Raw genomic sequence first — 15,666 nt, forward strand, 5'->3', positions numbered from 1 at the left:
GGGCACTTTCTCACTCCTATCACTGTTGGCTGTAGACACGGAAAGCATCACAAGCTCCAGTCTCTGTAAACCTGTGAAGCAGGTTTTCTCACCCTGACCTACCTGATAAATGAAGCCTGAAAAGGAGAAACGACTGTGAAAATAAACTAGCTCATGGAAAATGATTAGCACAAGGATGCACCTGAAAGACATCAACACCCTTTCAGACATTCTCATCTGAATATAGCAAATTGCGATAACATGCATATATGTCATGGACAGGAATGTTGCACTGTACCTGGGTAATCCTCAGAGACATGCACTGAATAGGATACACTGTAAAAAAGAAAAAAAAAAAAGAAACAACGGAATTAATAACAACATTAACTGCTGGCATAACATTTTTCCCTGATCCTGTATTTTTTTGTTTATTTATAGGTTTCTGACAGTTTCCAGGACAGAAGGTAATGGCTATTTCGATAGCTTTTGAAGCACTCAGCTAAAAAAAAAGCGCCATGCCCATTTTGAAAGCTCACTTTGCTAAACTGGCACATCCCGATTTCAATCTTCTTAAAAAGAGTATCAAGACTGTATTATATTCACTTTAGAGTAACATTTCACAATATCTGTACTTATGCTTAAAAAAAAAAGTTGCTCTTTGAACCCTAGAACTAGAAAAGCCCAGTTTTCCCTGCATCTGGTTTCTGGGGTTGACTCAAGACTCAGTAGGAAGCCTTTCTCACTGGTTAGGGCACTTCTGTATGTTCCTGTAGTCTCAGCAAAGGCTCTTGATGGGTTGGGCTCCTTCCTCTCATCAAAACCCCGTATTTGTAACAGTTGTGGCAATTTTATTTGATATCTGTACCTCTTTCTCAAGCTCAGTTCAAATCAAATTTGAAAGAGCCATGGTCACACTAAAGGGTAGCTTTACTACATGGACTACCTGAATCTGTTTCATCAGAAAACAGTCACATAAACACACTGTCCTGGTCTTCCAGCTCAGTTCATATTTGCTTTCCCTACCTCCCAGTGAGATCTTCACTAAATTCACTGCTGAGAGCAGGACAAATGGGCATGATGGTCTGGATCAGTTATCTAACTACCGACCAAGTCCTTTTGATTTTTTTAAGGTTAATGTGCATCTTCATTTTGCATTAAAATCATTCAACTCTGCAGCATGCTGAAAGCCTTCTGTTGTATAATTCATGTTCTTCCCAGTCCTAAATCCTATAAATTGTATGTGTCAACTTACACATTTAAATAATACATGGCACATGTTCACGTCTGTAGTGAGTTAAGCAGACAAAAGCAGAATGGCACAGTCCTCTTAATACACTTTGGTATGTACTGTACATTGCTGAAAATTAATTCAGTGGATCTGTCTAAATTACATGAATACAGCTTCCAGGTAGACTATAAAATAAAACCATGTATTTTTTTTTCTTTTTCCCTCTCAAGGACTGCTGTTAAACAGGCTCCACTTTCACAATCTAATGACCTGTAGGAGGCAATCAATACAAAAAAGTATGTCCCTCACACTTTCTTCCATAAGTCAATCGATTACCACCCAGCTCTGTCACCTGTTTTTGCACATCATCTATTCTAGCACAATTCACTTTATGTATTGTTTGACTAAGAGGCAAAGATGCCTGTTTCTTCAACAGCTGCAAATGTTCACATAAATCGAAGCAGAAAGAGTGTTTATTACAGCTGACAACAGATTTAGCCACACAACCCTTGATAGGCTCAGTCAAGCCAGAATTAAATCCCATCACTGTGTAAATTCAACATTTTGTGATTTTTCTCTTTTAATTATTTTTCAGACATTTGGAATAGGCAGCACCTGTATCCCCTCATCTTGGAGCATTTTCCTTAAAGACTAGGGTATTTAAATCCAATTAATCTGTCACAGCAAAGAATATCACTTCTTTAAATAGGGCAATATTCCAAAATAAGGAAACGTTACATCTCATTGAAGTCATGTGTGGAGAATTTTGCCTTGTGGTGCAAAAAAACCCCCAAAACAGAACCACCAAAAAACCCCCCATGAAGTTAATGAAGGGCCTGTTCTTACCAAAATGCCACCTTCCAGATGTGTTTATAACCATGACTTCTTCCTTCGACTACCAAAAGAGGTACTTCAGTCTTCTTCTTTTAGACTGGCTGCTTGTAAACCTCTTTGCTGCCTCCCTTACTGATGTGTATGGGTTTATTTCATTATCATTATATAGGATTATCTTCAAGTGTGTACTTTTATTCCAAGAAAAGAAAAATCTTTCTAGAACTCACTCCATATTCTAACTTAATAAACATCTCAATCCAATTTAAAAACTGCAGCAAAGCAGGAAAATTCCAGGTATGTATAAAAAGTTATTCATATGGAGAACAAGAACAGTAGCTGAGGAAATCACAGAATTTCCATCAGTGCGGAGATTCAAATTTCAACTGGATAAGGCTGTCAGCAACCTAATCCAACTTTGAAGCTGGACTTGACTTCAAAGTTAACATCTGCTTTGAGTGGGAGGTGGACCAAGTAGTCTGCACAAGTCATCCCCCCACGTAATTACTCTATGTGCATATGTGCAGAAACCCTATGAAAGTGTGTTGCTTTTCCTTCTTCATCATGTTGTATCTGTGGCAACAGCAGCTGTGGTGACATTGAATGGAAACTAATAAGAAAAAAATATACTGTAGGTCTTGTGAGACGGAACTAAAATGAAAAGGTTCATGAAGATGCAGATTAGAAACAGATCCTGTAATGACTGTAAACAAATTCAGGGTCTGACCCAGAGTCCACAGAATCTAGCAGCGGTCTCACTACTATGATGAATATTATCAGACAGGAAAAAGGAAAGGTAAAAATCATGTAAATCACAATTATTCTGTGATCCCAGTAATAAAAAGTCCCCTTACAGAAAAAAATTTGTCACCAAAATCTGATGTCACCTCCATCTGAAAAGCATTAATGGAAAATCTATCTGCCAAACCAAAATTAAATGGTATTATGTTGGAAATAGTAATGGAATCTGATAAGCCTGAGCTGCCACTTCAGAGGAAAGTGTTTAAAGGAGATGTGAACCAAAATTAAAGAACAAAATGCCTGAAAATGGGATATTTACTTCCAACTAAAATAAACCAATAGTTTTGATTAGAAACACTACTGACTCAGTTTAAGAACTGAACAAACTTAGTTTAGTCCTTGACTCTGCAGAACTATTAGTTTATTATGCTGGGTGTGTTTAATCTGAAACTCTTTACATTATAGTTCCACCTCCCTCCCCCACCAAAAAAAAAAAAAAAAAAAAAAAAAAAAGGAATGTCTGATTGTCTTCTTTCCATCTAAATTCACGTGTTCAGTGCATGTTGGGATCTTTGAGCTGCTCCTCCTCAGTGTTCCCAGATCCATGTACTATGAGAAGTATTACTGAAGTATTATGCCAGAGAAAGCTCTTGCGGAAACAGCCTTTTAGATAGACCATTCCTCCAACAAGTATTTAAACTCATATGCAGGGAGAATAAATGGCTTGTTTGAGCCCTCGGAGAGAGGTGGTGGTGCTTTGCTTGGGCTTGTAATCATGTGTTAGTTATATGCAGGCTATGGAAGCAAAAAGCAGAAATAAAACTACTGAACAAAACAAAACTTGATTTTGTGTCTCAGCTCTCCCCTGTGATTGTCACATAGGATCACACTTTGGCACATTTTACTGTACTCAGGATAAACTGTTTCCTACTGACTGTGCACCTGATCTGTCACAATACAAGATATGCCAGTCTAACAAAGATCTCTTAAGAGGCTCCTGTCCTTCAGCCACCCAAGCATTTTCCCACTGACTTCAATGAGATTTAGATCCAAGGCAGAAACACAGGACTATGATGGCTTACAGCACCTTAAACAGCACAGACTTCAGTGAAGATGCAGATGTTCAACGCCTCTCAGTGTTAAATCCTCTCAGAGCCAAAGAAAGCCTTTACTGAAGCAGCTTTCCTGTTTAAGTACTCAGAAATGCAACTGGAATTAATTTAGGCCTGGCCCCCACATAGAAGTACAACATGATTATTCCAGTGAGGGATGTGATTTTTCCTCCTGCCAATGAAGTTCCTCTGTACAATCCTATTGCAGTTACATTGCTATAAATACAGCTTATAGCACTATAATTTATTTCCATTCCCATAAACACATTCTAACCAGCCAACCATTGTCTTTTCTTGTTCAGTTATATTGCTTTAGCTACATGAACATAGTTAAAGTCTTGAGTGTAAACAAAGCCTCAGTGATGGTGTTATTTCTGTTTTATTCAGCTCAGACCTCTACTGAAGGCATCCTACAGTACATATGTTTCTTGACCCTTAAGCTCAGAATAAGCTTCATACTAGAAATGGTCTACTAAAATTTTTGTTATTTAACAAACAGTAGAGCACCATATGAGAAATTAGTGAGAGCTGTCATGTTTCACTGCTTAGGAGTTTTTAATGTAAACTTATTGCTTGAAATAGTATTAACATGTAGATCCACAGCCTTAACTTAGTAACAGTTCTACTCACAGGGGACTCCTTGCAAGCATTTTCCAGTGTATTTTAACCATATCTGTTCCTTCAGAAAGATTATCCTGCAAAGGTTCATCTGCATTTGAGAACTAATTCATCAACTAGATGGGGATCCACCACATAATTGCTATTTTTCAGATTAATCTGTCCCAATTTGATACAGAACAAATAGATTCACCTGCATTTGACATTACTATAATTATCAAAGGTAGTTAAAAAGGAGTCCAGAATCCAAACTGATTATACTACCAGGCAAAATATTACTGCAAAACTGGATCTCTGGAACAAAGAAAAAAATCAATGAAAACTGAAAAAGGCACCAAACCAAAAGTTACTGTGACAAACCACATTCATAAAAAGGAAAAGAACCAGCTTCACCTCTTTACATCAATTTGTAAGATTGTTTCCAATACTTTGAACTCAGTTTTACCTATCACAGTACAAACTCCAGGATCAGACATGCATCCTGAAGCCACAACAGAGATCCTGGAGCTGGAGTGTATCTTCCCTTTGAATTCACGTTATCTCAACTCTATGCCACCTGTAGTTTATCTCTAAGAAAGAAATTCTTTAAGCTGAATTTCCAGCTGTTTTGCACAGCAGGAACAGCGTGAAGCATCTGGCACAAGTCTAAGATTTATGCCTATGGAACAGTTATGACAATTCAACCAGCTCTGTCCCATAGCAACAGCTGACTTACTGCCTTATTAAGTGTGGAAATTGTGATCTAGTTTCTATTACAGTTTTAGCTGTCTCTACTACAGCCAGAACTCCATGTGCTAATGTTGTAGCTTGCAAACTTGCTGAAGAAAGGAAACAAGATTTTTTGTCATGTGGAATCTTACAGTAGTCTAATGTCAATCTATAAGAAGATACAAGAAAAAATAGGACTTTCTAAATCTTAATGCATCTGGAGCTACAGAATTCAGAAGGGATTATTTTTGTTTACAATATCCAAAATCCCAGATCTAGCTCATCAATGAAGTAATGCAATAAGTTAACAGGATGCATGAAACTTGAAGAAAAATACTAACACTCGGCAAAGTAAGCTGTGGACAAATATATAAGATTAAATGCTACTGTGGTATTGATTTTATGGCAGGGTCAACTTCTGAACAAGTTGGTGAGCTGAAGAAAAGGTTGGTGAAACCCTGGTAAGAAAAATAAAATTATACTGGTGAAAACATCAGGCTGACAGGCCTTTTTAATGGCCTGTGTAATATTTCTGATACAGACCCAATGTTTTTATTCTCCTCTAGGTGAGGCAGTAAGAAGGAATAAGCTCAAATTGAATAGATGCAACTGTAATTGTATTCTTTTACCAATTTCTAGCTATCAACTCTCAAAATTACTGCTCATCTTCGGCATCTACATATAACATGCCACAGTAGAACAATTATTTCATGAATGTCAACTATTTACACAGAAAATATTCCCACTCCCATCTTCACTCCTTCACTTCCTTATCTTTGCAAATGCTTCCAAATTCTTCAATGGATTCCTACTACTCTCACAACCTTTAGCCTCCTCTTCTACTTCAGTAAGACCACCATTAGATCCTGAAGCTAGACACTTCATATTATTTTATTTCTGACCAGCCTTTTTCCTCAAATGAAAGAAAAGTGGTTTCAAAAGGATTCCAACCACAAACATAGGCCACTCTCTTTTCTAGTAACTGATCTGAGCTCCAGTTTGAAACCTAATAGTTTGTCAATAAATCATATCACAAATACAGGGTGGAAATTGTGATTTTCAGAAGACTTTCAAATTCCATTCCTGAAATATCTGACCTTTGAGAACTGGTACGAGATGAAGGCATTTAGGTATTGGCCAGTTGAAAAACTAGGTAGGCTATTTACACAAAAAATTTGTTCTTAACAAGAAAAAAAATCCTTTTTTTTTTTTTTTTTGGTAGTTTCCCTTATTTGAATTAGGAAATTCTCCAATGAGAATTACAATTCAAGACTAATAGTTAAACACACTGCAAAAGGCTTCAATGTCAAGTCTTTCTTCCAATTTGTACAAAGATGACATGCATGCAAACAGGAGCAGAGAAGACACAGCAGTCATAAACAGCAATTTTCTATGGCAAAAAGATGTCTTCTGCTTAATGGACATCTTCCAAAGTCACAGCCTGGAGAGAACCATTTTGTTCTATGATGAAAACAGAAAACAAAATAACTATAAAAGCAATTGAAAAATTGCTACTGTGTTACTTACAGCTAGGACAAAGAAACAATGCAAACTTTCCTTTTGGTGTTCAACTGCCACAATCATGAGTGAATGATGTTAGGCTTTTTGACAATTTATATGAAGAAGTGAATTATCAAAATACTTCATCACTTGGTATGTATGACTTACTGTGCTATAAAACACTTCATTACCTTCCAATGGAGCTCTTAAAAAACAATGCAATTACACTGCAGGAAAAATAATCTTGTTCTTCCACTCTGGAGCTTTTTAAAGATTCCATCACACCCAGCACACATCAGCAAAGGAAGTGCTCCAGTGAAGCTCATATTCAGAAATATACATAAAACTATGGCAGCATTCTGAATTTCCTTATCAGGTTAATTTTGTAATCTACTATTGCTAGCATTTACGATGTCTTTAGTAAAAAATATGGAGACTTTTAAAATTTATTTCTAAATGTACATTTATAATAATATAGTGCACATTTTATGTATTACAAATCACATTAAATACTACTAGTCCATACAAATCAGCAAGTAATGCGTTCCATTCGTTCATTATACCTTTAGAATACAGTCCCAGTAATGTGACAAAAACATAAATAGAACTGAAAAAAGTTCCCATTGTGTAAAACACTAACCACAAAGTGACGTGCATCTCCAAACAGACACTCAAACAGTAGACAGAATCACGTGAATTAGAAATAGAGAAGATAGCACATCACATGACATGGTTCCAAAAATAAAAGTTTTCATAAGGCTTTTTAAAAGACAAATAAATGTACAAGCTTTTTGCTCTTTCACACAGTGAAATAACTATTGAAGCACAGGACTTGTGCTTTTTTTTTAAGCAGTGAAATAAAAACTTATGTCATTAATAAAAGTAACAATTACTGAAAAAGAACTTTATTATCTTCTAGAAAAGACAATCAGAAGTCTCCACAAAAGGACAAAAATTAAAAGGAGGTGGACCTAAGTTTTCATGCACATATTAGCACAGGTATGGAAAAAGTGACTGTTAATCAAGGGCAGCAAGAATAATCTCACAATATTATAAATTTACTTTCTTTTATGTTACAGAATTTAGAACTTGAATTAAATCCCACTGAAGTTCAAGAGAGTCTTTAGTACTTGACAAAGTTTACAGGAAAGTTGCACAGAAAATATGAGAGTTCTGGCCCCTACTAAACTCCTAGTATTTCTACAAACAAGTACTTAAATCACTTTGCTAAAAATGTCAAGATGTGTTCCAAAGGTGCAAATTTCGGTGAGCACTTTTTTTCTTTTTTTTATATTTGCAGCTTGCTGTACAACTGGACTGTGAACCATTTCACACCCATGATATTTTCTGGATTTCTGATTAAAGCAAGCTTCATGGATTTCTGAATGCTTTTGAAGTACCCTTTAAAATGTTTTGGATGTGCATGTCTGCATCTCAGCAACATGCTTTCAGATATACAGGCCACCTTAAATATCCTTCTGAAACACATTAGTTCAACGAGTTTCTGTATCCCTTGTGATGCAGTAACTAACGACCCAGCATCAGTCACAGATATTTTTTGCTGCTAGATAGAGCCAGGTGCTTGCAAAGAATTCAAATTTGTTCACACGCTCCTTTCACTATGCATCAGAACTCCCCATGGTGCACCAGCAATTATATAGAAAAGAGTAACAAGTGACTCTGAGTAATCTCTTCCTCTGGATGTCGGAGAACGCGCGTGTGTGATGACATATGGAAAGTCCCAGACACATCTACTGATGACAAATAAGAACTATTCCAAAGAGAGATGAGCAGTGTCAATGTGTCAAAAACGGCACTGCTTTCATTTCTTGACATAACCTGGAGGAACAGAGGCGCTGAGTCCAAGTTATTATATGTTTGCATTTGTCACCAAGAATAATTGTGCTTCTGGGCCTTTCACGCAACCAAAGTGCATCTAAATCAAATGGTGAACTTTATTCATAAAGCCCCCCTTGATTTAGCATGTTATTCAAATAAAGGGGATACATAACACTGCAGCTCAACCATTTCCCTTTTGCAAAGCATCCAATGAAAAAGATATGGCAACTTCTAGTAAATGCACCGAGGTCTACAAGATTAATTATCACTCCAACAAACACAGGGCACTCCTAAAAATAAAAATAGCACTTATGAAATAAGAAATCAAGGACACTTGGGGGGAAAAAAGTGTGTACTGTGTGTCATTCTAGAAAGAGTTACATCAAAATATGGCTACGTGTGCAAAGCCAGATTGTCCACAATCAGACTATAGCAGAATCAGACCATTTCAGCCAGAACTACAAAAGTCACCTCCTTCTTGTAGTCACCCTGTCTGACCAAGGTCCAGCTCCCTCCCCTCAACACAGATACTTTTTAAACCTCTCTTCCATGTTCTTCCTTCTTGTCACTGATCCCACTGGTTTGAATTCTCCCTCCACCCTCCCCATTAGCTCTTCATCCAATTTCAGTCTTACCTGGAACACAGAGCACCAAACAAACTCAGGACAGTAACCTCTTGACCCAGCTCAGCTGCAGCCAGAGCAGCATATATGATATGATCATAGCCTTCGGGCACCTTATTTCCATGGCTGACCCCATCTTCTTCCACCACGTGTTTTCTACAATGACTTTTTTTCTTTTTTTAAGGAAGAAGGTTTTTCTTCTCTTCAGACTATTTCTTTTTGTTTTGGAGTACTGCTGTCAGAAGCAACCATGATATATGCTCTTTCTGGAGCCAGTTAAGAGTTATCTTAAAGCCATGGGGTTTTGGTCCACATTGTTCCTATTGGAAGGCGGTTCTGAGGCTCTTGTGGCTGTAATTCTAGTAACTCAGTTCTCCACTCAGATCAATTGAACAGAAACCCCTTCTCCAACCCCTGTATGAAGCCCCTGTGTTACGATATTTAAAAAAAATAAATAAAAGAACAGAAAAAGAAACAACGATGGTCCCAAGGCAGAGATACAAGGCAAACTGCTAACTGAACAGTTACAGTGATCCAAGGAACAGAAGAGAGCATCTTGTCATAGGAAGTTTTACCCAATCATTTTAGCAGATAAATCCAGTATCTTACCAATTATTAAAACCAAAAATAAAGCCCATATAAATCCCTGGAGACATCCACTGTTTAACTTCATCGCGTCCCTAACAAGGAGAATAGCTCCTTTCCTTTACGCGCAGCGTTCACAAAGGAGAAAAGTCCTAGGCATCCTTTCTAGACCACTACACACATTCATTAATTAGTTGGCATTTTGCTTGTTTATCTAATGAGGTGTGCAACAGCCACTGCTGTGCAGGGAAGAAGTAACAAATTTAAATACTATTTCTCTTCATTTCTTTGAGATATCTCACAGAATTCAAATTTTCCCTTAGTCCTGCTTCCTCCCACTCCCCATAAAGTCCCCAATACTTCTTGGTATAGCTGAAATACTGTATTTATGGAGTAAAACTATTTTCTTCTGTAAGTTCCATACATACAGCTTCCATTAACATCAGTACAAACTCCATATATAACTTCCAAATACAGAATTTGAACATCAAACTACAGCTTTTAGGAATATTCTAAACTAAAAGTGCATATTCTTGCACACATTCAACGTAACAGAATCCCACAGGGCAAGATTTTCAATAGATGTTACCTATGAAATTGCCCAGCACAGTTTATTCATGCCAACATAATGCATTCATGTAATTCAGGATCACTGGCATACCAACAGCCAGTTGTTTATCTATTGCTTACAGATATGCACAGTCTCCTGGTCTGAAGCTTATTAGCCTGCAGCTCTGAAAATTATTAGATTATTAGATTATGACACACCACGGACCCATATCCTGGCCACATTTTAATACAAGGCCACAATTGTTGTTCCCTATTCCTATGCCACACAGCTGCAGGGATTGCTTGCAAACCTGAGGGGTTGGCTCACCCTGCTGCCCCATTACATTAACATGGTCAAAACCGCGCTATTTTCTGTGGTCAGAGACACAAAAGGAGGTGCTATGTGAGTAGCTGCAAAGCCAGCAGTGTTTGCCTCCTCAGCACAAAAGACCCAAGAATTACAGTGGTGTAAGGGACAACATCAAACACGAGAGCAGGTCAAACTCTCACTCCTGGACCCTCACTGGGATACCTGTAACATCTGTGCCACTATACCACAGTCATGAACAGCATGCACTCACAAATAGCAAATAAAATGGAAAATTCAGTATGAGATGACAAGATTTTTTTTTTCTCCTGTCTTTTCAGATATGACAGTTTCAGTCTGAGGGCTCAGGTACACTTCAAATACAACATTCAGTCCTGGGTGTCTTTAGCATTAGAAAGATGTCAGTAAATTGAGGGAAGTATAGGAATCACCAAGAAACAATCACTGATTTGGCAGAATACGCTGGCGACAAAAAAAATTTAAATGAGTTCAGAGAGCTAGGTATATAGAGTATGGCAAATCAATGAACAAGTGTGGTAGGAAATGTGATGACTGTTGAGACGTATTCCAGAGTGCAAACATGAAGATCGATATCTTATTCACATGATGGCCCAAGGGAAAATGGCAGGCCATATTCAGGTGAACTCAAAGCAACAAGTATAACTTGGCTGAAAATCAGAAATGGAGAACCCCATTAAACAGTGAATTAGTGTCCCAGGGAAGGGGCAGAAGACTAATCACATAGCCATTTAAAGTCAGGATGGAAAAGGAGCTTAAGTAAAATTAGTGGAAAAATTTTGCATTGGCAACATTACTAACTAGTATGTTTCTCATTGCTAGCTTCAATGAGTTATGAATGAGTAAAATGTTACTTGCCTTTCTCACTAGTAGCTCAGAGAACAAAGTTGTAGGTTGAATATGACATTGACGACTCTCAATGTGACTCACGGAAAAAAATTCAAAGCATACCCCTGTACTATATTTCAGTAGCGTGCAGAATAATAGCAACAGGGAATTTCAGTTCAAGTATTTTTTATGCGTATGAAGTGGCAGCATTGGCTAAGATCTGAAACCAACTTTTCATTAATTTTAGCTGTTCCTGAATATCACACACTCTGATTTCTTCTTCATGACAGAATGCAATAGAAAGCATACCGCACTAATTTTTTTGCACTTAAGTGTATTTAGTAACAGCTCATCTATTAAGGAACAATTTCTAAATACATGGGCTGTTCTTGGGCCACAGAATGCTTCTAGAAGCATGACTGCTCACAGAATATTAATTTCATACTATACCCAAACAACCATACCTGGATATAGTCCAGCAGACATTCATATAGAAAATGCTAAGCAAACTATAGAACAAATAACAAAGGTAATTTTAGTACCCTACCCTAACATTTAGCTAGATTTTGAATACCATTTTAATTTGTAAAGATACAATTAAAAAAATCCCTCCACTAGTCTTAATTAGATCCGTCTTCTCAAAAAACTAATTACACATCAGATGAAGCACTGGTTTAGGAAGCCCCTGTATTCTTGCAAAGGCAAAGGTAGTTCTATTCCCAGCTGTGTTACAGTGACTTGCTGTATGCCTCCCAGCGAGAAAAAATGCACACATTTTCAAAAGGCAATCAGTAACTACAAAGCTTTATAAACACTGATTTACCTTTCATGTGTGCTGAACCCCTACATCTCCAACAGAAATCAGCAGCAACCATCAGCAGTTTTGAAAAATAAGGCCTTGTAGTCCAGATTTAAAGAATAATTAGGCAACAAAAATTGTGCAGAAATGGCAGTTAGACATCTAAACTGTTTATATTCCCTCAAAAATAACATCAGTACATACCCACCGTTTAGATAATATAGTATACTCACAAAGGTATAAAAATGTCCATTTTATCATGGATTTCTATAGAAATTTAGGTATCTCAAAAAGGATTTGGCTACCTAAATGCTTTTTAAAAGGCCAGCATGTAAATATCTTTGAGAAACTGGTGAAATAAAACTAATGCTAAAATACTCAAAATTGGTACATACTTTTCAAAATACACAATGAAATCCTGGTCCATGAAATTCAGTAGGCAAAACTCTCACTGACTTAAAAAAAAGTGAAGGTTTACCCTTGTTTTAGCTTCTTCATCAGCAAATCTGCAATCAAAAAATGTCAGAGATTATGTATTCCCTTAATGCCTTCCTTACTCCTTGCTCTGTCTGTACAGTTTAGCACACTCAGCCACCAAAATGATCACCAAAATTTGGAAAGCATCCTGAAGATGGGAAACGACCTGTAAGTGCTAAGCTTTGTAACCAGATGTTCTATTAAGTATTTCCAGTAAATCTAGAGAATGAAAGTAAACATGGTCAGAAAACTTCAGTCTTCTGCTAATGTGAGATTAAAACCAGAAAATCTCTCCCTAATACAGAGCTCTTAATCTGAAGATCTCCTCAAGAGACTTTAATAGACAGCGCTATGAAGACTAACATAAAGAAAAATTAGATGGTATAAAGAGAACAAAAACTATTAACCTACAGAATGAAAGAAAAAAGGATCAAACACCAAAGAATAACTCATCCGTTCTTGAAGTCTTACTGACACCACATGCACTTCAGTGACTTGAAGAACTGTTAAGTCAGCAGTGCCCCACACTGCAGAGAAAGCATCAATGGAAGCAGTAATGCAGCTGCAAGTGCTTGACACCCTGTTTACTGAGGCCATTATACTGAGAAACCTAAATATAGATATTAAAAAATCTGATTCAGACATCTACATCTTAAAATCAGGGCCAGTTTTACCAAGATCCAAACTGCCTTCTTAGGCATGTCAGGATACATAAAACATATACAGCACTGGGTAACTGAACTGCCAACAGTTCAAAGTAGGCAGAGTCAAAATAATGTAAATATGAACACTTGGGAAGATTATTTTTTTAGTTTGAGAATTGGGGTCTCAGGTTCTTCTTGAGGGAGGAGAGTTCACAAAGAAAAACCTTCAGGTAACACTGCCCCAAGTGGGTGGGTATACTGCATTTTAATCTCCTCAAAAAAACTCCCCTGAAAAATTTACCATGGGTCAAACTGCTCACCTGCTCACACAACTGTTTATCATCAGAGGCATTAGGGACATTAGTCATGTAAGCACCTTGATTAATAAACACCCCCATTTCTTTCACAGGTCTGTCGGGTGCTACAGGGCTACTGCAGAGGCTGCTCCTCCAGAATAGAAAACCAGGAGCTTGGTGGCAGAGTGATTATAGTTCACTCCATTCTGAATGGTCACTCACTTTCAATCATCTGATAGTACCATTAAGCCCAAAGGAAGTGGCGTAACTGTTTGAAATTACTGCCTGGGGTGAAATGGAACAGCAAAGCTGTATCACTTATTTGCACCAGAGAAATTAAAAGGAAAAATAACAGTCTCCTTTCACACCAGGACACATATAGCAGAGGGCCTGAAAAATATAGCAAGACTTTACTGCTTAACAAAATACTTAGAGTGATATATTAAGGCATAGAAATTATTACTGTGGGAGAGTTCATGACAGATTAATCAAAACACATTTGAAAAGCATCATCGTATCTTTAAATTACACTAGACTGTGTATTATCTGGCCTCACGAGGACCCAGCCACTTTCTGGGGCATGCTGTGTTCTCAGATCCTACTGAGAAGGCTGTAGGAGCAGAGAATGCTTAGCACTTTGCAGGATAGGGCCCTCAGTGCTCAAAGAAAAATCTAACCTAAATTTAACCTAAATGACTCCATCAGATCAAGCAGCTTTAATTAACAACATTTAACAAAAATGTGGCTAGTGATGTAAGCAAATTCCAAGCTTTTTTAAAAAAAACCCAAAACAACCAAAAAACCAACATCACAAAACTTAGCACTATTTCATCTCCTATGTTACTCAGCAGCAAAAATCTTGGTTGAGTTGAAAGACACAGAAATAAGTCTCTCTTCCTCCCCCTCCCCCCCATTTCTCCAGTTGGTGGACCACCAGAGGACATACCTATTGCTCTTGTTCTCGAATGCATTCTCTTTGGGCCTCAGGACTTGTGGAACCACCACCAAAAGTGCTGGGACAATGACTTGGCAGGAAAGCCATTGATAGCCCTCCTGTTTTATAGGTGGAAAATAAATATCCAGGAATGACACTGAACTGTTTCAGCTCACACAGACAGTCAGTGGTAGATAACAAGATCTTTTCCATAAAAGGCACCAGCTGGAAGATCATCCTTTCTCATATAAAGGTCTTCAGTGCTGGCAGAACTACTGTTATCCACAGGATCTGAGTCTTTCACGTTGATTGACTCCTCCCAAATACAGGAATTTTCAATCCCAATAGAAGGTTTAGAGTTGACTTTTTGCTACATTTTTTTCAAGTCATCATATATACATATATATATAATCTAAATGTTGCATCTACTACCTGCTTAATTTAGCTAGGTATATCCAGTGGTTAATGTGTTGTGCAATGAAATTCCAACAAGTACAGACAACCCAGCTTTGCTCCTCCGCAAACTGCAAAACCCCACCACTCCCCTTTTTGAAGTGAAAAAGTTGAAAGGCTTACATGAAGGTAACTGCCATGCATCTTCAATAAAGATTTTAAGTTTTACTTTTGGAAGACCCACTACACATTTTTTACCAAATTTCCACCATAGTCACAGCAGTTGACCATTCAATTGCCACTGCTTCCCAGAGCAAGAGGATTTTACTGACCTCACATTTCCTAAACTGTCTACAAATAGGATTAGATGAGTAGTAATGAATTTCATTTTTTAAATTTTACTAACATTATGTCCTGTAAGTAGTATAAGAGGCAATGGGAACACGGGGTAATTCCACCAGGAGTAAAAGGTATAGCTGTATCTCTTATAATTAGGACGATGCATTTATACAAGCCTTTACTCAGCATGAGCACTCTTGCACAGTCCTACCAAAAGGGCTGATCTTATCACTGCTATAAACTTTACAGCAGTGGCAAAGCCAAGACAGAGCTCACAGATACAGCAACGCTATAGAA

The 15,666-nt window shown here is 37.5% G+C and overlaps 1 protein-coding gene across 1 annotated transcript in view; it reads right to left on the minus strand.

The window, feature by feature from the left end:
- Positions 1 to 15,666, minus strand: part of PARP8 (poly(ADP-ribose) polymerase family member 8) — a 126,626-nt gene that overhangs the window by 69,661 nt on the left and 41,299 nt on the right. Inside the window, exon 3 of the mRNA XM_074855815.1 lies at positions 278 to 315. Within this exon, the coding sequence (XP_074711916.1) occupies positions 278 to 315 (38 nt within the window). The remainder of the gene's footprint in view (positions 1 to 277; positions 316 to 15,666) is intronic.

The sequence above is a fragment of the Strix uralensis genome, chromosome Z (assembly GCF_047716275.1).
Source record: "Strix uralensis isolate ZFMK-TIS-50842 chromosome Z, bStrUra1, whole genome shotgun sequence".
Lineage (NCBI taxonomy): Eukaryota > Metazoa > Chordata > Aves > Strigiformes > Strigidae > Strix > Strix uralensis.